The sequence below is a fragment of the Balaenoptera physalus genome (assembly GCF_965194825.1).
Source record: "Balaenoptera physalus genome assembly, chromosome: 15".
NCBI lineage: Eukaryota > Metazoa > Chordata > Mammalia > Artiodactyla > Balaenopteridae > Balaenoptera > Balaenoptera physalus.
The window spans coordinates 63,457,881-63,481,736 of NC_138894.1; the positions used below are offsets into that span (position 1 = coordinate 63,457,881).

Consider the following 23,856-nt stretch of genomic DNA (forward strand, 5'->3'; position numbering starts at 1 on the left):
GCTTTTATAGAAAGTTTGCCAGCTTCTATACAAGACTGTAAACACACACACACCAAAACACTTTAAATGACTGTTAGAAAGATAAGATCATAAGTAATTTCATCTTGTCTCTACCTTCTCAGTCTGAGATGTGATATTACTTTCTATAAAAACCGAATTTTAAAAATAGAACTACCATATGACCCAGCAATCCCATTCCTGGGCATATACCTGGAGAAAACCATAATTCAAAAAGATACACTATTTACAATAGCCAGGACATGGAAGCAACCAAAATGTCCATCAACAGAGGAATGGATAAAGAAGATGTGGTATGCATACACAATGGAATATTACTCAGCCATAAAAAGGAACGAACTAGTGCTATTTGCAGAGATGTGGACAGACCTAGAGACTGTCATCCAGAGTGAGGTATGTCAGAAAGAGAAAAATATCGTATAATATCACTTGTATGTGGAATCTAGAAAAATGGTACAGATGAACTTACTTGCAAAGCAGAAATAGAGACACAAATGTAGGGAACAAACTTACAGATACCAAGGGGGAAGAGGGGGGTGGGATGAATTGGGAGATTGGGATTGACATATATACACTACTATGTATAAAATAGGTAACTAATGAGAACCTACTGTATAGCATAGGGAACTCTACTCAATGCTCTGTGGTGACCTAACTGGGAAGGAAACCTAAAAAAGAGGGGCTATATATATACGTATAACTGATTTACTTTGCTGTACAGCAGAAACTAACACAACATTGTAAAGCAACTACATTCCAATAAAAATTAATTTAAAAAAATTTTTTAAGTTAAAAAAAATTTTTAAGAGGGCTTTAACAGCTTCTATCTGATTTCCATTCCTCCACTGTGTAGCTCTTCCAATTCGTCTAAGTCTTCCCCACACCAAATAAATAGCACCACCAAGTTGATCAGGTTAAAAAAATGAGTGGATAATCAAGGGATCATGATTCATTCCTTTTCTTCATCCCTTACATCCATCCATCAGCACATCAATAGACTCTCCAAAATACATTCCAAATGCTACCACTTCTTTCACCTCCACACAAACCCCAGTTGTCATCATCTTTTACCAGTACTCCTGCAAAAACCTCTTAACTATGATCTGAGGTTGTGGGGATTTTGGGGGAAAGGACTTAAGGTAGTGGCAATATAAGAGAATACTATAGATAACACACACACACTCAAATAGTCTAAAATTTAAGTTTTATTGTTCTTGTTCTCACTTTGGCAAGAATATCCTCATTTCTTAAAACAGTTCTTTTAGAAGGAATTTTTCAGCTTTCATTTAACAAATCTTGCTGCTTCCTTCCTGCATTTCTAAATTTAAAATGAAACTATAAATACCTATTCTGGTTGTAAAACACACCAGTGGAGAAAGAAAATGAAGCCCAATTTTAACTTCTCAATGTGTCTTGTGATGTTGGTGACCAAGAAAACAGATTAACTGTTCTTCTATAGCTCTATACTTTAAATGAATTAAATTTACTGATTGAACTTTTCATAAAACACTCATTCTCCAACATTCAACATGACAAGAGTAGCAAATGAAAGTAGTGTGGTATAGTGGAAAGCATACTGGATTTTTGAAGGCATAACATTTGGGCTTTAGTTCTTCCTTCATCACACTACTTGTATGATCTTAAACTATTAATTGTATGATCTCAAACTAACACAACATTGTAAAGCAACTATACTCCAATAAAAATTAATTTAAAAATTTTAAATATTATAGCTTCCTCATTTATGAAATATGGATATTAATGTCTGCTCTAACTCCTAAAATTGTTAGTGAATCAAGAGATCATATTCTTGAAAGTAATTTTAAAAGGTAAACTCTAAAGTATGAATATAAAATGTTAACAACAATCATTGAATTAATGTAATTTTCTGTCAGTCTACAAAGTTTTAAAGTTAAATTTATTTCCTCTAAATTATTTTTCAAATATAAAAAAACTTAATTGAAGTCTTTACAGCTATAGTAATCAAGACAGTGTGGTATTTACTTAATGATAAACATAGCAATCTTTGGGACAGAATACAGAGTCCAAAATAGACTGACACATATGTAGTCTATTGATTTTCGGCAAAGGTGCCAAGGCAATTTAAAGGAAAAGGGCTAATCTTTTCAACAAATGTTGCTGGAACAAAGGGATATCAATGTGCAAATAAATGAACCTTGATTCTTACCTTATACTATATGTAAAAATTAACTCTAAAAGGATCACAGACCTAAAAATAAAAGCAAAAACTATAAACTTCTAGAAGAAAATAACAGGAGAGAAATTGTGACATAATAAGAAATATATATATATATATTCGAATTCTGTCCCCAGTTCCTGGCATAGAACTTCTAAAACCCTTGGAATTTTCTGAGTAATACGGGGGAGAGGAGCCCCTTTCAACCATACCTGAGTTTATGCTAAAGAGGTGACTTTTGGAGGGTGGAGGCTGGTTGCCAGAGGAACCAACCCTGTGATTAGAGGGTTGGAACTTTCAGTCCTACCCCTCAACCTCTAGGGAGGGGAGAGGGACTGGAGACTGATCTCGACCACACTGGCCAATGATTCAATCAATCATGCCTACGTACTGGAGCCTCCAAGAGAACCCTAAATGATGGGCTTTAGAGAGCTTCCAGACTGATGAACACATCAAGGTGCTGGGAGGGTGACGCGCCCAGAAGAGGGCATGGAAGCTCCACACCCCTTCCTAAGTACCTTGTCCAATGCATCTCTTCCATTGGGGTATTTCTGCATTATATCCTTTATAATAAACCAGTAATAGTAAGTGAAGTGTTTTCCTGAGTTCTGTGAGCTGTTATAGCATATTATTAAACCCAAGGAGGGGGCATGAAAATCTCCCATTTATAAGTGGTCAGTCAGAAGTACCTGAAGTCTGAACTTGTAATTGGCATCTGGAGCAGGGAGGCAGTCTTGAGTGACTGAACCCTTAACCTGCAGGATCTGCACTAATTCCAGGTAGTGTCAGAATTGCCTGGTGTGGAAAACCCACACATTTGGTGTCAGAAGTGTTGTAAGCAGAGAAAGAGTTTTCTTTCAGAATCTTTGTGACCTTGGGTTAGGTAAAGATTTCTTAAATGGGACACAAAATATACTATAAAAGAAACAAATAATACATTGAACTTCATCCTAATAAATTGATAAACTGGATTTCATCAAAATAAAAAACTTTCAGGAACTTCCCTAGCAGTCCAGTGGTTAAGACTCCACGCTTCCAATGCAGGGGGCTTCGGTTCGATCCCTGGTCGTGGAACTAAGATCCCACATGCCCCACAGCATAATAAATAAATAAATAAAAATTAACTTAAAAAAAAACCAAACTTTCACTCTTCAAAGACACTGTTAAGTAAATGAAAAGTTAAGCTGCAAATTGGAAGAAAATATTTGCAAAACACATAACTGATAAAGGACTTGCACCCATAGTATACACAGAACTCTCAAAACCTAGTAATAAGCCAAACAACCCACTTTTTAAAAAATGAGCACCGGATAGGCAAATGCATAGAGTCAGAAAGTAGACTAGTGGCTGCAGGGCTACAGGGAGACATGTATTCCAATGTTCACAGCAGCTGTATTCTTAATAGCCAAAAACTGGTAACAACTGAAATGTCCATCATCTGGTGAACTGATAAACTAATCGTGGTATATTTATACAATAAAATGTTATTCAGCAATAAAGAGGAACAAATTACTGAAACATGCAACACAGATGAATCTCAAAAGTATACTAAGTTAGGACTTCCCTGGTGGTGCAGTGGTTGAGAATCCGCCTGCCAATGTAGGGGACACGGGTTCGAGCCGTGGTCCAGGAAGATCCCACATGCCGCGGAGCAACTAAGCCCATGCGCCGCAACTACTGAGCCTGTGCTCTAGAGCCCGTGAGCCACAAGTACTGAGCCCGCGCACCTAGAGCCCATGCTCCACAACGAGAGCAGCCACCGCAATGAGAAGCCTGCGCACCACAATGAAGAGTAGCGCCCGTTCGCCGCAACTAGAGAAAGCCCGCGCGCAGCAACAAGACCCAACACACCCAAAAATAATAAATAAATAATAAAATAAATAAATTTATTTAAAAAAAAGTATACTAAGTTAAAAGCACAAAAGACCACAGATTATAAGATTCCAGTTATATGATATTCTAGAAAAGACAAAATATAGGGATAGAAAGCAGATCAGTGGGGGTAGAGGGAAGGGACTGACTGCAAAGAGGTACAAAGGAACATCTTGGGGTAAGAGAGATGGTCTATATCTTGAATGTGGTAGTGGATACACAACTATACAAAATTTTCAAGACCCATTATACACTTGAAATTGGCATAGTTTATCACAGGTAAAGCATAGCTCAATAAAGCTGATTTTAAAAATTTGAATTCTCAAAACTACTCTGTAGTTCTACTCTTTTTCACTAAAATCAAGATACGATAATGAGGTGTTCGGTGATGTTATAAAACAAATGACTGTGAGAATCTGCTATCAAGAATGCACTGTATTTAATAACAAAACTACCAAATTCCCAAAAGAACAGAATATACCCAGTTTTAAGGAAGTCCAATGAGGTTTGGCAAAAAAGCAGATTGGCTTATCCAGGGTTATACAAAAGACCAGCGATGAGAGGAAGGAACAGGTTAATAAGCAGGAAAAGAAAACAATTCACAAAACCTTGCTCTAAAGACACTTTCTCATACAACTCTTAGGAACGTGTCATAATCTTATCTGTTGGTTTTCAAATTCCCTAATTTCCCCTAGGGTATATGGCAACTCTGTCAATATATTATATATGTAATATATAATATAATAAATAATGGCATAAGAAGAAACAAGGTAGCAATAAATGAGGCAAGAAAAGGGATACTGAGAGAATCCACATAACATTCCCCAAAAAGGGGTGAGACTGTTAAAGTTGGAGCCAGGTGGCCCAAGCTAAGAGTTTATCTCACAGAAACTGAAAATGATAAAAAGCTTTTAAGCTGGAGAGTGACAATAAAAATGTTGTACTGAAAGAATAACCCAGTGGCCACATGCAGGTTAAATGAGAGCAGGAAAGATCAAATGCGAAGACATTAATTTCTAGACATTAAAACATTGCCTAGGGCTTCCCTGGTGGCGCAGTGGTTGAGAATCTGCCTGCTAATGCAGGGGACACGGGTTCGAGCCCTGGTCTGGGAAGATCCCACATGCCATGGAGCAACTAGGCCCGTGAGCCACAACTACTGAGCCTGCGCGTCTGGAGCCTGTGCTCCGCAACAAGAGAGGCCACGATAGTGAGAGGCCCGCGCACTGCGATGAAGAGTGGCCCCCGCTTGCCGCAACTAGAGAAAGCCCTAGCACAGAAACGAAGACCCAACATAGTAATCAATCAATCAATCAATCAATAAATCTTTAAAAAAAAAAAAAAAAAAAAAAAACATTGCCTAAAACTACACTTAAAACTACATCAGTGGTTTTCAAACTCCTGAAACAACTTTTTTGTTGTTGCTGTGACACAGTCACACCGCCGTGAGTCCCATCAGAAAAACATCTAACATTACCTTATAGGTGCTACTACTAAACAACTGTTCAGAGCACAGCAAGAGCCCAAACTGCTTTAAGTACCAAAGTAGGTGTTAAAGTCCGGAAAGAAAGAGGGCCAGAAGGTAAAAGAGGTGACCTCACCCTGGTCACACAACCCACTGTTTGCCTCTACCCTCACTACCACCCACAAACAGCTGTCTGGAGAGCTCCACAGCACCCTGGGAATTCTCCTTAGTAACTGAATAGGGGTCCTGAATCCAGGTTGATAAACAGTGATCTATAGTAATTAACCTGGAGGAAAAAAAGATTTTATAGAAATAAAATCAACTTTTTCCACAAGAAAAAAAATACTAAAACTCAAGGGAATACATATCCAAACACATAAAAGTATTTTAGTAAACAATAAAGCCTTAAATATGAAACAAAAAGGACAAATTAAGAATCTGAGAATGGACATCTAAGAAGTATATATACTATTCCAAAACCCTGTCATATGATCAGATACAGTGACTAAGATGTATGATGATAAAGTAGCCTTAGAACAGTTGTCAATGTTTTACCTACCTGTTTTTGCATCCCCAAGATTACTTTTCTCTAAGCTTATCTGACACGACCAAAGTCCACACAGGCTATATCACCATCTATTCTATGAAAAAAGGATGGTATATTTATAATGAACAATGCAGACATCAATGTTTATACAGGAGTCACTGATGTCTGAAGAGTGAATAATTTCATGAAAATTGTTTTTGAATTTTATTTATTTATTTATTTATTTATGGCTGTGTTGGATCTTCGTTTCTGTGCGAGGGCTTTCTCTAGTTGTGGCAAGCGGGGGCCACTCTTCATCGCGGTGCGCGGGCCTCTCACTATCGCGGCCTCTCTTGTTGCGGAGCACAGGCTCCAGATGCGCAGGCTCAGTAATTGTGGCTCACGGGCCCATTTGCTCCGCGGCATGTGGGATCTTCCCGGACCAGGGCTCGAACCCGTGTCCCCCTGCATTGGCAGGCAGATTCTCAACCACTGCGCCACCAGGGAAGCCCCATGAAAATTGTTTACTGTCTAAGATTGTTTACTGTCTATCTCCCTTCATTATAATATATACTTTAGTAAGAATTTTTGTTTCTTTTCTTCACTGATATATTCCCAGTATGAAAACAATTCCTGGCACGTAGCACTTGCTGAATTATTAGATTTTCATACTGGCATCAATAGTTCATTTCAGTCACAAAAAGTCTGTCACTACAATCATCATCCTCATATGAAGGGTTGTAGTAACAAGTTCAGTTTTATTCAATCTACTTAAAAGTTACCCTTGAGGGTATTTTTTTAAACTGAAATTAACAATTTTTTTTGCCATTTAGTTATTACAGTTAATTTATGAAAAGTGTCTGACATAGTTCCTGAAATCACAGCTGAATAAAAGTTAGTGCCTTTGCTTTGCCACTCCCTTTCAAAAAGTTACCCATGTGAACCAAATTTCTTGAAATGTAGTCCATAACCTGCCGCATCAATGATTATTTCCTAAAGCAAGCATACTGAAGACCATAGATTTAATCACAGGACTCATACTGCAACAAACACATAGAAAAAACAAATATCTTAGAAAAGGACCACTTATATAGATAACAGAGAGAGGATAGAAGTTATTGAATTCATTGACTTAAATTAGGACGACACCAGGAGAGCATAGCTGACAATGGTCTCCACACAGGTTGAAAACTGCAACAAAAGTGAGCTCTATTGGTAGTTTATCATTTTCTCAGGTGTACGCGAGTAGGAAAAAAAAACTAAATGTCATTCCTTTAAGCCATTTTCAAGAGCTGGGAGGGCTACTGTGACCTGACTTCTATTTTTCTGCTTACACCCTAAACAAAGACATGCATTTGAAAAAAACATAAAAGGCTGGATGGTGGAGGTTTAAGACAGCCCTCCTTTGTTCCCAAAGCTTCCTATACTTCACCATCACAATCCTTATTACTCTGTATTTTAAAAGCCAACATCATAAGCTCCATAAGGACTATGTTTATAGCTGGAAGAGTGCTGAGCACATACCAAGCGTTCAATAAATATTTCCCAAATAAATATTGCCTGAATTCCCCACAGAATTATAAGCTTCATGAGAGCAAGGATTTTGAGTGTCTTATACACCAATTTTCCACTGCACTTAGCACAGTGTGATCCAAAGAAGCTAATCAAAAGCTATTTACTTAATGAATGTGTTTATGACCAGGAAACACACACAAAAAAGTGACCTATATGAGACTCGAACCCATAACCTTAGCCCCATTATAGTATGCACTAATGAACCAAGATCAGGAATTTCACAGTGTGCAAGTTTCAGTGTGGATGTAATCATTAAATCTCACCCACAAGCACTCACAAAAATTTCAAGAAAATTAGTCAAATATTGATTACTTTCCCAGCCATTCTCTTTATTCTAAACTTTGTTCCCCAATACCTTATCTCAAATGACCCATAATAATAGATCCTAAAAATTAAGAAAATGTTGTTTGTGCCAAAAAACATGTCCTCACTAATTAAAACTGGAGAGGATTAAAGAAATAAGATAAATGCCAAGAGGTACTCAAAGCAGTCAAAGAAAATCAAAGGCTATGCCCCAACTAAACTGAAAACAGGATATCCTTCAAATTAAAAAAAAAAAAAAAAAAAAAAATCCCACTCACTCATCAACAGAAGTCAGTTATGACACTTTTCTGGAACAAATGGCTCAAAGAAAAATGCAAATTTTGTCATTTGCTCTAACGTGTCACTTAAAGATCAGCATAAGCAGTTGCTCGAGACCAACATACAAGAGTAAAAAATGATTTAAGGAAAAATGTCAGATATCAAAACTAAATAGTTTTGTTTTAAAACAGCAAGTCATCTCAACTTTAGGAACTCACCAATTTTGGAAAGTCTGAAGAAGTACATTCTCCGGAAAAAAGTTTTTAAATGAAAATAAGTGTATTCTTATTATGGAATATGACAAATATAATATAGCATAATTTGACTCTCTAAGATACTAACACCTCACTGATCCAGAGATTTATCCTAAAAGAAAAACAAAAGACAAAAGAAAGATAATCTTAACAAAAGAAAATACAGGGAGCATAAATGGTCTATAATTTAAAACATGCACATATCATCAAGTCTGTGAACTAAAAGCTCAGGTATTTTATTATTAAAGGCCTCATTCAGAAGTCTATTATTTTACTCTGAGGAACATCTGGTATTATGTTATTCACATATTACTAACATTAGCAATATTTATTAGGTATGGTTCTGTCCCTGTAGGTGCTACACCATACAATTTAAAAAGGCACAGACCTTGATCTCTTGGTTCTCTTTTGAGGTCCAGAACAATCCTCATGTACGTCAAACCAGCTTTGTTATCTGGTTTCCTAGCCTACAGCAGATTTAAAATTGGAAATCAAAAGAATGGCTAGATTAGAAACAATAACCAATTTAGTTAACAATGAGCACCTCTAGAGCCTAGAGTACCACTTCCTACCAACAGGAACCACAACTTCTTAGAGAAACAGCTGACCGCAGAACTGGAACAGGAAGTGTAGAGGAAAAGTTTGAACATCTTGTCACATCAGAAAGCAAGGAAACTAACAAAGAGCACTAGGACCAGGACCCAGGAAGCAGTGTGAAGATGCTCTCAGAAGTCAAAGATGGGAAAACCTAAGCATCAAATTTTAGAAGAGTAATGGCAGCAGATCAAAATACATCAAATATATAAAAATCTGTAAGTTTCCATTTAAAGGATAAACAGAAGACAAAGAAACATGTTTTAAAAAAAAAAAAAACACCAAAAGATACAATCAGTACTTATGTTAAACTTTACAGGAGGAAAGGTCTAGTTTCTTTAACAAACTGCAAAGGGAAAAAGAAAAGGGAAGGGAAATATATAGATTAAAATACTTGAGACATAGCAACCAAATGCAATGTACGATCTTGTTTAAACCTTGATTTAAACAAACCACTGTAAAATGACACTTTTGAGACAATCAGGGATATTTGGCTGGATATCTGACATTAAGAAATTACTGTCAAATTTTAGGTCTAATAAGAGACTAGTCATCTTTCCAGATATATAAGCTCAAATATTATGGGTGAGATTTTTTTAATAATTAAATAAATAAAAAGAAAGGAAAGGATAAAGTACACTGACACTAGGTGACACACAGCAAGGAAGACAGTTATAACTGTCTAGGGTCATTGAATGTATGGAGCAAACAGTTCTACACAAATAGCTCTCAGAGGCATCACTGTATTACAGCACAGAACCATGTCTAATGCTCATAGTAACCACCATCAGTCATCAAGAATAAGGTGAATTATGTTCTTTCTATATACACAGCTTAGGCAGATCAGATGTCCAAATGATGGAATACGACGCATTAAAGTTTATGTTTATACTCTCTGAGAAGGAAAGATGATCACAACATTTTAAGGGGGAAAAAAAAGGTTGATTTTGCTGCTTAAATCTGTTTTCTTTTACCCAAGCCCCCCAACACACACACCACCTAACAGTACCTTGCTCTAAGATAACTGCTGATTGTTTAAATGTAGAAACATAAGAACAAACATCCTGAATGGCTTCCCACTTAAGAGCAAACACCTTCAAACTAATTTACATTAATGGTCTAGTCCATGTGTTTAACACAATTTTTAAGTGTAAGATAAACTATTATGCAGTTACAAAATTACAAGAACCATAAAGAATGTTCGCTAACTTAAAATGACTTAATTCAAAAATCTCACCTGAACCCTACTTAAAATATATATGCAAGTTATTATGGGCTGAATTGTGCACCTGAATCACCTTATTGTGTCAAAAAGCAAGAGAGTCCTCAAAGAATGATGGGAACATGTCAAAAGAATACAGAAGCCAGCATGAATGGGTACCCAATAGCCAAAACAGGGCCAATTTGAGTATCAAAATAAATAGTAATGGATTATAACCCATTGGAAAAAAATAGGATACCTGATTCATACAGATATAAATAAACCAATAATTTGAAGGTCTGATGAGGAACAGAATATTTACAAAGTTTTGAAGTACCTCCTACAAAACACTTACTAATTACAAAGATTTTTTTAAAAGTAATTTTACAGTGGAAAGGCCTGGCAGACACCACCTTAATCAAATGGTCAAAATGGACATTACCAGAATGGGACAAATCAAAACTGTGTGCCACCTGGTAGGATGCAATGAGACAAAACACAGCTTCACCTGTGTGGCTTTTGTGCCAAAGATACATAACTTGAATCTAATCAGGAGGAAACCTCAAATTTAGGGACTTTCTACAAAACAACTGGCCTGCCATCTTGCGAAGCATTAAGGTCATGAAACCCAAGGAAAGACTAAGGAACTATTCCAGATTGAAAGAGACTAAAGAGACATGACAACTAAATATAACATTTGATTCTGAACTGGATCCTTCTGCTATAAAAGACATTATTAAAACAATTAGCAGAACTTGAATGGGTCTGAGGGTGAAATAGTAGTAATGTATCAATATTAATTTCCTGATTCTCTTCATTGTAATATGGTTATGTAGGAGAATGTCCTTGTTTATAGGATATATACACTTAAATGTAAGCAGGTGTTAGGGCATCATTTCAACAACTTAATTCTCAAATTGCCATGACCACAAAGAAGACACCCCCAACACCTCCTGGGCAAGATAAAGGCTGCAAACATATGCCTATAGAGGCCAGGCAATAAGGTAAATACTTGAAACAAGCTAGGTATAAGGCAAGGACTGAGGCTGTTTACCTGACGCATCACTCAGTGAGTATATATCATCTGGAATGCAAGTCCACAGTGGCAATATCATTCCATTTTTCAAGAGAAACCAAAGATGCAAATTTTTATGTGAAATTTCCCAATTTTTAACACACTCAAAAGGGCCAAACAAAACATGTCTGTCGACTAAATTTGAACCACAGCTGTCTCTGGCCCAGAGGCATGTTTCTCAAACTGAAGCCTAGGGATAAAAGGAAACCACATGATATACGTGGAACATATTCTTGGAGCCGCAGTTTTATCCCAAGAGTTTGCCTGGAATTTTCTGGGAGAGGAGCTATTTCTTTATTTTTAAAATGCAATATTTTGGAGTTTAATGCAAAGTTCATATGATTTTTAAAAACTTCTCATTTAAAAATAATTTCAAGCTTACAGAAAAGCTGTAAGAACAAGAATAGTACAAAAAAACACCTGTACAGTTTTAACCAAATTCATCTGTTGTTAACATTTTACTCATTTGCATTACTTGCATAAGAGCATCCTTCCACCCTCCCTCCTCCTCTCTATGCAAACATACAAATACATACACACATAAATACATAGCTCTCTCTCTATATATATGTGTATATATATAAAACATATATACATGTTACATTATTTTTTCTGAACCATTTGAGAGTAGGTTATATATCATGGCACTTTATTCCTAAAAATTTCAGTGTGTATTTCCTAAGAATAAAAACATTATTTTATAGAACCTTAGGACAGTTACCAACTTTAGTAAATTTAACATTGATGCCATACCTTTATCTAATCTACCATCCATATTCCATTTTTGCCAAATGATCCAATAACATCCTTAATATCATTTCCCCCTCTAATACAAGATCCATTCTAGAATCAGGTACTACAAATAGTTGTCATGTCTCTTTAGTCTCCTTTAATCTGGAACATTTCCACAGCCTTTCTTTGTCTTTATAATATTAACATTTAAAAAAAGTACAGTCTCGCCCCCTACCCTTTTAAAAAACAGGATGTTCCCCATTTGGAGTTCAATGTTCCTCAGGATTACATTCAGGTTATGCATTCCTGGCTGGCGAACTACCTAAGTGATGTGTTCTTCGCAGGCATCACGTTCAGAGGCACACGATGTCCACTGGTGTTATTTATTTTGATCATGCACTCAAGGTGCTGTCTGATTTCATCACTGCATAGAGTTACTATTTTTTTCCCCTTGCAACTACTAAGCAATATATGGGGAGATATTTAAGACCATGCAAACATTCTGCTCCTCATCAAAAATATCCCCATAGATTTAGCATCTATCAATGATTCCTGTCTGGACTAATCTTTATTATAATGATTGCAAAATAATCATGTGAATTTTTCAGTTAAGTAGACTCAATTTCTGGCTACACTCCCAGATCCCTTAGGTGTAAGCACTCGGTCTCCTCTACTTTAGGAGCACTACAGTGCAATGGTTTGTGTGCAACACTAGAATAATTAGGTGCAGCTTCCAGAAAAAACAAGCGTACTTGCGCCATGCCTTAGAGACTGGATAGATTTTGAAAAGCTAAAGAGGTGGAGAACCAGTCAAGACACAGACAACTCCATCAGGAAAGCTGAAAAAAACAATATGGTGAATGCTTTGCAAAGTAAATAACATACCCTAACTTCCAGTTTCATAAAACCACATTTCTACATATGGAGTTTGCCTGAATTACACTGATTCTAGAACTACAGATGTACTTTCGCTGCTACTGATATTAACTATATTCTAATCATTATATTCAGATTCTAAAAATTTTTCAAAAACAGCACAATTCATTATAACCACTTCTGATTGTTCATCCACATTTTTATATATATGTGAGCCCTCCCACCTCGTCTCTCAAAGATAGGGAATAGACACTAAAAGTGTACCTTTCATCTGATTGTGACCCCTAGAAAGAAATAAATTTTATACTGCCATCTAAGGCAAACATATAAAACTGAAATTAAAAGTTTCTTGAAGCAATATCATGCAAAGCACCAATATTTTATAATCTTTCTTTCTTCCTCTCTTCCTCCTCATTCTTTTTTTAATATTTGTCTTGACTGCAAATAAACTGATTTCTAAATCCTTAATAGGTGATGCATAAGACCTGCACTTGAAAAACACTACCCTAGAACCTGGCACAGAGTTCTTTATCATATTCCCAACAAAGTCTGGAAGAAAGTTTTCATTTATTTCAGGTGAAATAAGAACAGAAGAAAACAAGAACATAAAGAGTTATTTAATTTTTTAAAGGATTCTGAGATTGTGTATGATAATTTTTTGGTCTTCAAGTTATTATCTTTTTATGCAACGATGGTAAGAGCGAAGGTTGTAAGTTGCCAATGATATACTGGTTCCCTAATAATTTTTCCCCCAATTTTATAGGGTCCTGAAATCTCCACTGCTCTGCTATGAGATTTCAAAAACACATGAGAGTGTCAGCCTTCAATGGGTTTACAATTTGGCTGGGGAAATAAGACTTACAATAATTTTAGGACTTGTAATAATTACTTCTACCTTTTGAGAAGAAATATTCTGTGATAAATGCCCTAAGAATGTTCTTATGTTAAAAGTTCAAGGGTGAATATTTTAAGCTGGGAATGAAAGAGAACAAACAACAAAAGGTGTTCAGAAAGGAAACAATATCTGAGTTGGGCCTTTAAGGGTACTTCAAAAGAGAATAGTCACAGGGATGGAAAAAAGCCAATCAAATATGGAGAAAAAGAAATAGGTCAATTAGGCCAGAACATGTTAAGACAGTAGAAAGAGATAATGGAGGACCCTTGACAACAAGGTTAAGGTGCTTGAATTTAGTCATTAAGGCAATGAAGCAATCTGAAAGAGTGAATGGGACAGTCAAAGCACTGTTTAAGGAAGATTAGTCTGAAAGTCCCACACACACACACAAAACAAATTATAGACAAGTGGAGATTCTTGAGGCTATGCAATAATCCAAACACAGAAAAATAAGGACTTCAACTGTGGTGGTGGAAAAGGAAAGTAAGGAATGGGAAAAGGTGACAAGAATTGCTAAGTCTTAGAAGAGATTTTAATGTGGTAGGCAAAAATGGCCAGGAGTCAAACATGGTTCTAAGATTTCAAGGCTGGGTGATACTTACAGACAGTGGAAAATAAGAAAAAGAAGCTGATTTAGAGGATGAGGAGCTCAGATTCAGGTATGTTAGAGTCAATGTACAAGTGGGTTATAAAGAGTCAGTAATAGGGTAAGGAAAAGAACATTAGACCCCATCAAAAAAATCTGAGTTCAAGTGGAAAAAAATGGGAACTTCCCTGGTGGCACAGTGGTTTAGAATCCACCTACCAATGCAGGGGGACACGGGTTCAGTCCCTGGTCCAGAAAGATCCCACATGCTGCAGAGCAACTAAGTCCATGAGCCACAACTACTGAGCCTGTGCTCTAGAGCCCGTGAGCCACAACCACTGAAGCCCGTGTGCTCTAGGGCCCATATGCCACAACTACTGAGCCTGTGAGCTGTAACTACTGAAGACGCACACCTAGAGCCCATGCTCTGCAACAAGAGAAGCCACGGAAATGAGAAGCCCACGCACTGCAAGGAAGAGTAACCCCCGCTCGCCACAACTAGAGAAAAGCCCGCACGCAGGCAACAAAGACCCGACGCAGCCAAAAAAAGAAAGAAAAAAATGGTTAGGATCTAATGAAAAAACCACCAGAATGCACAATTATATCTATAGTATAATTTTCACTGTGTAAAAAAGGAGGCATAGGAAAAGAGTAAAAATAAGTACATCAACATGTTAATGTCAGCTGAATACAGATAAGCTAGAACAAAAGATAATTTTTTTCTTTCTTCTTTTGTATTGTGTTCTCATTGGATACAAACCTTACAAGTTAGGCTCCCCACCAAAAAAAAAGAAAAGGAAAAGAAAAATCTGGATTTGAATAGCCTTTATAAAAACTGCAAACTCCTTGAACCTTAGTTTCCTCATCTATGAAAGGGGAAATAATTTCTTCTCTCCCAAGGTTAGTGTGCAGATTAAATGAGATAAAGTTTTGTAAACTATAAAGCAATATGCAAAGTTAAAGCATTATAACAGTGACAGCTAAAACTATAGGACAAGAGATCACACAGAGACGTAGAAATATACTACAGATTTGGGAAGTAGATTATTTCCTTAGACTATTTTAAAGTTTTAGAATCCATCTATTTTAAAGTCAAAATGTTGGGACTTCCCTGGTGGAGCAGTGGTTAAGAATCCGCCTGCCAATGCAGGGGACACGGGTTCGAGCCCTGGTATGGGAAGATCCCACATGTCGCAGAGCAACTAAGCCCGTGTGCCACAACTACTGAAGCCTGCGTGCTCTAGGGCCCGTGCTCTGCAACGAGAAGCCAGTGCAATGAGAAGCCCAAGCACCACAATGAAGAGTAGCCCCCGCTTACCACAACTAGAGAAAGCCCCCGCACAGCAATGAAGACCCAACACAGCCATAAATAAATAAATAAATAAATTTTAAAAATAAAAATAAAATTAAAATGTCATATTTCTTATGAACAAATATTGAAGTTTTACATGTAATAGAAATGGACTCATATACATAAAATTAATACGGTACTTGTCCTACATGCTATTCAAACTTAAATACAAAGCAGAAAAAGACCTAGTAATATCATTCCCTAATATCTGGACTTCTAATTATTTCATGGTTTTAAAAGGCCAGTCTCTATAAATTCAGAATCTCCAAATGTTGTCTCTCAGAAGTTACGTGCTTGATACACAACACTGCATTCTAAATGGTGCTTCCCCCTTCAACTCCCATTTCTGGTACTTTACTTATATCTCTAGGTATGTATTTAAAACCAGATAGTAAGCTCCTAAAGGGCAAGAAGAATGTCACAAAAATAGGTACATGTTAAGAAATACTCTAGCTAACTCATGTTACAGATGTAAGAGTTACTACTCATGCCATATTATAACGTAAGCCTATCTTGAGCCCTTCAAGAGACAACCATTAAGAAATTAAAAGTTAAGAAAAAATTCCCCAAGTAATATTATTACATGGGAAACATTTTTATATGAATAAATATATACAGAATGCTTTAGACTAGATTTATATTTGAAAATCATATACTACACTGTTCCTTTAAGAAAGCAAGAGTATACACGAGATGAGAAATAAGTTCTAATATTGTGATGTTAAAGAGATAGTTTTAAAATATCTCATAAACTGAAGCATACTACTACTGCAATGAGACTGTTACATTTCTTATACTAACCCTACAATTTCATCCATTACAATTTTTCTTTAAAAAGAAGTTTTGGAGTTTTGTTTTTAACCTTTGGAGCAGAAAAAGTTAAAACTGATGTGGTTAACAATATGCTTTCTTTAAAGCATAAACACAGACTAAACCTGTAGGCTAATCCCAAGACAAGTCTTAAAATTAAAACCTTTATTATGAAAAAGAGATGCTAAAAAAACTAAGCATGAAATGCACCTAACCCCTGCCTTAAGAAAATCAACAAAAAAAGCTGTATCAAGTTTCCCACTTTTGCACATAGACCTGAGATTTAAAATATTTACTGTATATATGTTTTGTACATGTATGTGTGTGTATTCCAAACTGATTTGGAGGCAGGACATCAAGATAGATTGTTTTCCCCTCACTAAGTTAAAAAAAAAAGTTGTTTCTGAAGTATTGCTTTTTTATATTACCCTCTTCATGAACTAAAAGACACTATGCCTGAAGTAAACGGTGCCACCACCTGCCAGCCAAACTGCCTGAAATTCATCAGCTGTAGAGATTAAAAGCATCCTTTAGTTGTTTTTATGTAAAACAAAAGTAATACAAAAGGTATATAATTTCAATGTGGCACATATAACACAATCACCCACAGACAATCACCTAACGTTCCTCTCAGTGATCTCAAAACCACTACACACAGTTTTAATTGCCATTAGACATCTTATAAAATGCACATAATAGTGTTTTCCTTATCTAAACACACAACAATCAAGGTACAGTTTGAATTTTAAAAGTTTTTCACTTTATGAAATGATGCACCATAACATTCCCTTAAATAATCAGCTTCTCTAGAACCATTTTTTACAAAGCACTGAGCTTTCCTGCTTATAAAGATGTAGTTTTCTTACATTTTTTTTCAAGAACTCATCTAGTATTTAAAAGGAGACACACATACGCTTCCTTGAGAATAAATGTTTTCAATACTTGTGACCCCAGAAGAACTTCACATGTTTTGAATTCTTGTTTGGTTAAAAAAAAGTTTTTAAACATCTACTAGAATACAAGACCTTGCCTTTACACTCATGGCTCTCTTGATGATAAAATAAAGATCAATGTAACTCTACGCTCTAGACTAATGAACTGCAGGGAATAGAAACAAGCAATTTGGCAAGAGCTGGGTAAAGCTATGTTTAAAGACTACCAGTAAAATATACCAGCATTACCCTTCCCTCACTCCCAACTCTTTAAGGTTTCAATTAAAATGGGGCCTAGTTTTACTCTTTCAAGGGGGACAGAAAGAGAAAGCACAGAGCTCCTGCTGAGAAGTATCTTCATGAGAAGCAGCTCCAAAAATACTGCCAGGAACCATTTCTTTCCCTCCAGCTGACAGAGGTTCCTCTCTTTAAATACAGGTATATTCCCTGCTCCTGATCAACACCATACTTAAAGAAAGAAAGTCTCATCAAGGTACCATCCAAGGATGGCATCAAATAAATAAAAAAATTATCAAATGAATAAAAAAATTCAACATCAGGGTCAGCTATAACGTTCCTGATGAAAAGTGGGAGCCCCAACTAAAATTCATCTTCATCTTTCAGTCTCTCCTATCAGTTGCCTCATGAATTGGATAAGAAAGGATAGCTGTCTAACAAGGATATCCACTGTTTCAAAATAAACTTAAATGCCCCCAATTAGTGAGAAAGACTCCCACAAAACACAGAAGATGAAGCTTCGGCAAGCCTTCCAAGTCCTCAGAACCAATAGGAAAGAAGTAAAAGCTGATTCTAATTTGAGCAGTGATCCCACTATTCCTACAGGCTGAGGAGCCAACAGTGCAGAGATATCTCAGTCCCACCACATCCCCCAAGACACTCAGTTTTTTGGCCAAGTATATGATCACCTCTTTGTGAACATAAAGGACAAGTCTTTCAGTCCAATATGATTAGGGAATAAATCCAGGCATAAGGCTTAAAAAAAAAAAAAAAAGCAGTGAAAAGTTGATCCCTCTTTAAAAGGAGCCCAAGAATGAAACAACTTCACAATGTAAGGAATTATAAGACATCAAAGGTTAGATAATGGACAACAGGTGCCTTTGGGGAGGAAAGAGTAACACTCAGTCGCCTCCTATTTTAGGATTTCCACTCTCAAAGTACTTGTGTGTGTGTTTCCCAAAGAAAGTGTGTGTGTTTTTCCCCAAAGAAAATCAAGGCCAAAATTGTGGGTTTTACTATTTAATACCTATAATGGATCCATTGCTCTTTAACCTACTTTTTTATTTTAGATTTTAAAAAACCCATTTACTCTCAGTGTGTCTGAATAAAGTATGGCCTATGGCCAGATTATGCACTGATCCATGAACATTAACCAACTAGGAATTTATTATCAAGAAATGCAAAGAAAGGCATCTGAATACAAGCTACCTCCACATAAAATACTCAATATACAAATCCAGCAGCAGGTATCACATTAACTGCAGTATCAGCCAAAGCAGAAACTGTTTCTCACCATCATGACAGTTGAGCTCAATCTTTACAGTAACCAGATTCCAATAGCCTCACAGAATAGTAATTCCAGACACATTATAGCGCACTGAGTACCAGCCTTGAGTTCTGATTCCCTAGGCCAGTTACAAAATTTACTACCTTTATCTGGGTGAAAGGGAACACTGAAAGGATACTTCAGCCTACTTCCCTTTCTCCATTCCACAAAGACAACATATTCCAAAAATGGAGAATCCTTTCTTTCCCTGTCAGAGGCCCCCTTGCCTATGGATTAACTGGGCAGGGTTACTTCTCCCCAGCATGCGTGCAGAGCCAGCAAGCATAGTTCTGCTTTCACTCCTCTTTTAAAGAGGGTCCCCAGGCTTCCCTGGTGGTGCAGTGGTTAAGAATCCGCCTGCCAATCCAGGGGACACGGGTTCGAGCCCTGGTCCAGGAAGATCCCACATGCTGCGAAGCAACTAAGCCCGTGGGCCACAACTACTGAGCCTGCGCTCTAGAGCCCGCGAGCCACAAATGCTGAGCCCGCGTGCCACAACTACTGAAGCCCGCGTGCCTAGAGCCCGTGCTCTGCAACAAGAGAAGCCACCACAATGAGAAGCCCGCGCACCGCAACGAAGAGTAGCCCCCGCTCGCCACAGCTAGAGAAAGCCCGCACGCAGCAACGAAGACCCAACGCAGCCAAAAATAAATAAATAAAATAAATTTTTTAAAAACCACTGATGTTAAAAAAATAAATAAATAAAAATAAAGAGGGTCCCCCAACACAGATGCACCTCTTCCTTTCCTGTATTAGGCAAATGATGCTTCAGTGCTTCTGGTTCTCTCCACCACTGCAAAATGTTCAGAGAAGTGGAGGAAGTGAAGGGAAGTTGTCAGTTACTCTGAGGTATACTTAAAAGAAGACTCCAAATTTAAAGTGAATATACTTGGTGGGGCGGGGGGGAGTGCCCCCCTCCTGAAGAGGGAATGGGGGGTCCCTTCCCTAAAAGGGAGCCTCTGCATGGCTAAGGGGTGTCCCCAACCTGAAAGAGAGCTCGGTATGTGGGAAGGGGGAGGAATGTTGTACCCAGAAGAGGGGTCAGGGTTTGAAAAAGGTGTCCTAATCCTGAAGGTGGGGGGAGCCGTGAGTGTATGGGGAGGGCTGTACCAGCTTTGGGGGGCCGCGCTGAGAGAAGGGGTTCCCACTATGGTGAAGAAGGGCCCCGCACTGAAGAGAACGCTGGGAGGAAAGGAGGGTCTTGCTGAGGAGGGCTGGCATGGGGGAGGGGTTCTGAGTCCATCGGAGCCCGGAGAGGGGCAGCAGGCTCGAGGGGAACATGTGCAGTGGAAGTGCCGCCATCCCGAGGGGCAGGGTGGAGAGCAGGCCCGGGCTGCGTGTGGAGGGAACAAGGTTCCCACCCTGCGCAGGAGAGGAAGGACTCCCGGCCGTACTCACCGAGGCTGCCGGCGAAACCGTCCATCTTGCGGGGAAAGCGCCGGGCTCCGGGCTCAGCGGGGCGGGCACTTCATTCAGCGGACCGACTAGGGTCGCCGACGCTGAGCCTGACCCGCTAGCTTTCTCGGGCGCCCGGCTCGGCTCCCACCTCCCGCCTCCGTCGTCCGTCCGTCCACCACGGGGCAGTCAGCCACGGACGCCCGGACCACTTCCCCGTCAGGTTGTGAGCCGCGCCGCGCAGCTCCGCCGCCTGGCCGGCCTCCCTCCCAGACAGCAGCCGCAAGCGCCCCGCCGCGCCCCGCCCCCGCGCCCGCGCGCAGCGGTAGCCCCGCGCCCGCGCGCAGCGGTAGCTCCACCCCCGCGTACGCCGTCACGCTTCCGACTCCGCCTCCCACGTGACGACTCGGAGGCGGGGTCTTGCCGACCCTTCCCTCTCACCTTGCCTCGGCCTCGGGTTCCGCCTCCCGCGCTCGGGAGGGGTGGTTACGCTTGCGCGGTGGGCCGGCTGAGGGCCTGGGACTTGGGGCTTGAAACTGCTTCCGAATGGGTGGGGATAAGGGGAGACCTCCAGCCTGGGATCATCAGCAGCTTCTAGGGATTCCTTTTCCTCGCAGCCCCTGGGGAGTCCGCGGAGACCCATCGAAGCTTACGTCTGGAGCCCCTCTGACAGGAGATGGTCACCCCGTGTGTCCTAGAACACTAAAGAGGCAACCAAGTGCGGGGAGGGGTCCAAATTTCCCGGGTTCTCCCTTTGCCCCAGTAGGATGAGGGACAAATGAGGGCGAGTCTTCTTGACTAGCTCAAGGCCACCATGCCACAACCCAAGGCACACAGCAGAGCCCAAGACATACCAGAAGCAAGGAATGTTAGTACTGGACAGGACCCAAGAGTTCATCCTGCCTCCCCTTCAGGGAGGACACTGAGCCTTAGAAAAGACATGAACTGCGCAAGCTCATGGAGCCTGGTAGAAGCAGAGTTAGAACCTAGGCTTCCTAATCCCCCTGGTGTTTTTTCCACTAGGGATGCAAAGCCACCCCTTATCGGGGATATCATAGGATTGCCTACTAGGGAACTATAACAAAGGGTTGAAATGAAGTAAGCCTGAATTCCAGGCCCAACTCCATGTGACTCAGGAGGTGACTGTCAAGTGTCTAAACTTATTTGGACCTCACTTTATTCATTTGCAAAAGGGAGGACTGGACTTGTAACCAAAACCTCTTAAGTATACACAGCCTTCTTCTTCCTCCTCCCTCCCCAACCCACCTCTATTCTCCATCCTTCTAAAGACCTTCCAGTGATTTCCCAAGTCCCTCTTGGGACTAGGTTTTGTGGATCAAAGTACTAGTTACAGAGGAGAAATGTAAGGTGCCCAGGAACTAAATTGATCTATACAATAATAAAGAGCTGAGTTAGAAGAGAATAAGAGTCATTGTAGACAGAGTTCCAGGAGAGAGGGAGGTACTAAAGGGAGGTGAGAAAAATGAAGTAGCAACTGTCATGAGAGGGACTTGGAGGAATTAGATGGTTGAAAGGATTGTTAAACATTTTTTTGTTGTCTTGCAGTATACTTCTTCCCTTTGGTGCCTCTTTAAAAATCTTCCCCCAAAAATCTAAATTACTTTAAATTTCTTTTTTGGATATCAGACCTGTGTGTCTTCTGAATACCATACTATGTGGAGAATGGCCATAAGGCAGCCAAGATAAATTCAGATTACAGACAAAATGGTGTTTAAAGTTTAATGTCTTAAGTTTTCAAAATTAAGTTATTTACCCAGTGTTTCCTTTGCTATGGGCATTTTCATATCTGTATGATTCTACCAAGTCTAATCGCTTAATATTTGAGACATCCTCAGTTCTGACAGCTGCTCTTCTGTGTCTGCATGCAAAACTTTCTGCCTTAACGTCAATGAAAAGAATAAGAACTTGCATTGTTATATTGGTATACATACATATATACACATTTTTTTAGTTAAACTTTTTATTTTGAAATAATTGTTGATTCACATGTATTTGTTAGAATATCCTTTACCCAGGTTCCTCCCAATGGTAATAGCTTACAAAACTATAGTCAATATCACAACCAGGATATTGATACTGATACAATCAAGATACAAAACATTTCCATCATTTCCATGAGCACAGGGATCTCTCAAGTTTTCTTTTATAAACACGCCTTTTTTTTCTCCTGATAGCACCCCCTCCTTCACTCCTGGCAACCACTAACCTGTAATCCATTTCTATAAATATGTCATTTCAATGGAATCATATAATATGTACCGGTTTGGGATTGGCTTTTTTGACTCAGCATAATTCTCTGGAGATTCATCCAGGTCACTGTGAGTATTAAGAGTGTGTTCTTGGGCTTCCCTGGTGGTGCAGTGGTTGAGAGTCTGCCTGCCAATGCAGGGCACACGGGTTCGAGCCCTGGTCTGGGAAGATCCCACATGCCGCGGAGCAACTAGGCCCGTGAGCCACAACTACTGAACCTGCGCGTCTGGAGCCTGTGCTCCGCAACAAGAGAGGCCGCGATGGTGGGAGGCCCGCGCACCGCGATGAGGACCGGCTCCCGCTCGCCGCAACTGGGGAGGGCCCTCGCACAGAAACGAAGACCCAACACAGCCAAAAATAAATAAATAAATAAATAAATTAAAAAAAAAAAAAAAAGAGTTTGTTCTTTTTATTGTTGAGAATTCCATGGTATGGATTATCACTGTTTGACCGTTCACCTGCTGAAGGACATTTGGGATGTCTCCAATTCAGGGCTATTATGTATAGGTTTGCTATAAATGTTCATGTACAAGTATTTTTTGTGAACATACTTTTCATTTCTCTGGGATAAATACCCAGGAATTGGATTATTTGGTTGTATGGTAGCTGTACATTCAGTTTTTTAAGAAACTGCCAAATTTTTTTAAAGAATATGATCCAGTTTTATTTTTTCTTCCATTTTTATTGAGATATAATTGACATACAGCACATATATGTATATTTTTAATTCGGAGAAGGATCCATGTTTTGTGGGGCCTGAAGCATTTACTATTTGCGGGGCCCTTTTAAGAAAAACTAATACAAAATGTACAGATACAAAATTAGGTTAAATGGAGCATTTCTTTAGACTAAGAAAAGAAATCACAATAGGTTACACATTTTAAGAAGACTGTAAATACTATAAACATTACAAAATTGAGAAATGTGACATTTAATTAAGTGCCCAACATACCTCCAATACTTTTTTACTTTTTTAATATTTGAGACATCCTCAGTTCTGACAGCTGTTCTTCTGTGCCTGCATGCAAAACTTTTTTTAATAGATGTTATTTACTGGGATCCTGCTATATGACAGGTTTTGTATC

General features: G+C 38.8%; 1 protein-coding gene across 8 annotated transcripts in view; it reads right to left on the reverse strand.

Moving 5' to 3' along the window:
• EML4 (EMAP like 4) overlaps positions 1 to 20,802 on the reverse strand; it is a 159,110-nt gene extending 138,308 nt beyond the window's left edge. For 5 of the 8 annotated variants that reach the window (XM_082427674.1, XM_082427673.1, XM_082427671.1 and 2 more), the window contains exon 1: positions 20,504 to 20,801. In XM_082427674.1, coding sequence (XP_082283800.1) covers positions 20,504 to 20,528 — 25 coding nt within the window. In that variant the 5' untranslated portion in view covers positions 20,529 to 20,801. Of the gene's footprint in view, positions 1 to 20,503 lie in introns of all 8 variants that reach the window. The other 3 variants (XR_014254270.1, XM_082427670.1, XM_082427669.1) reach the window with 1 other exon arrangement.
• Between the last annotated feature and the right edge of the window lie 3,054 nt (positions 20,803 to 23,856).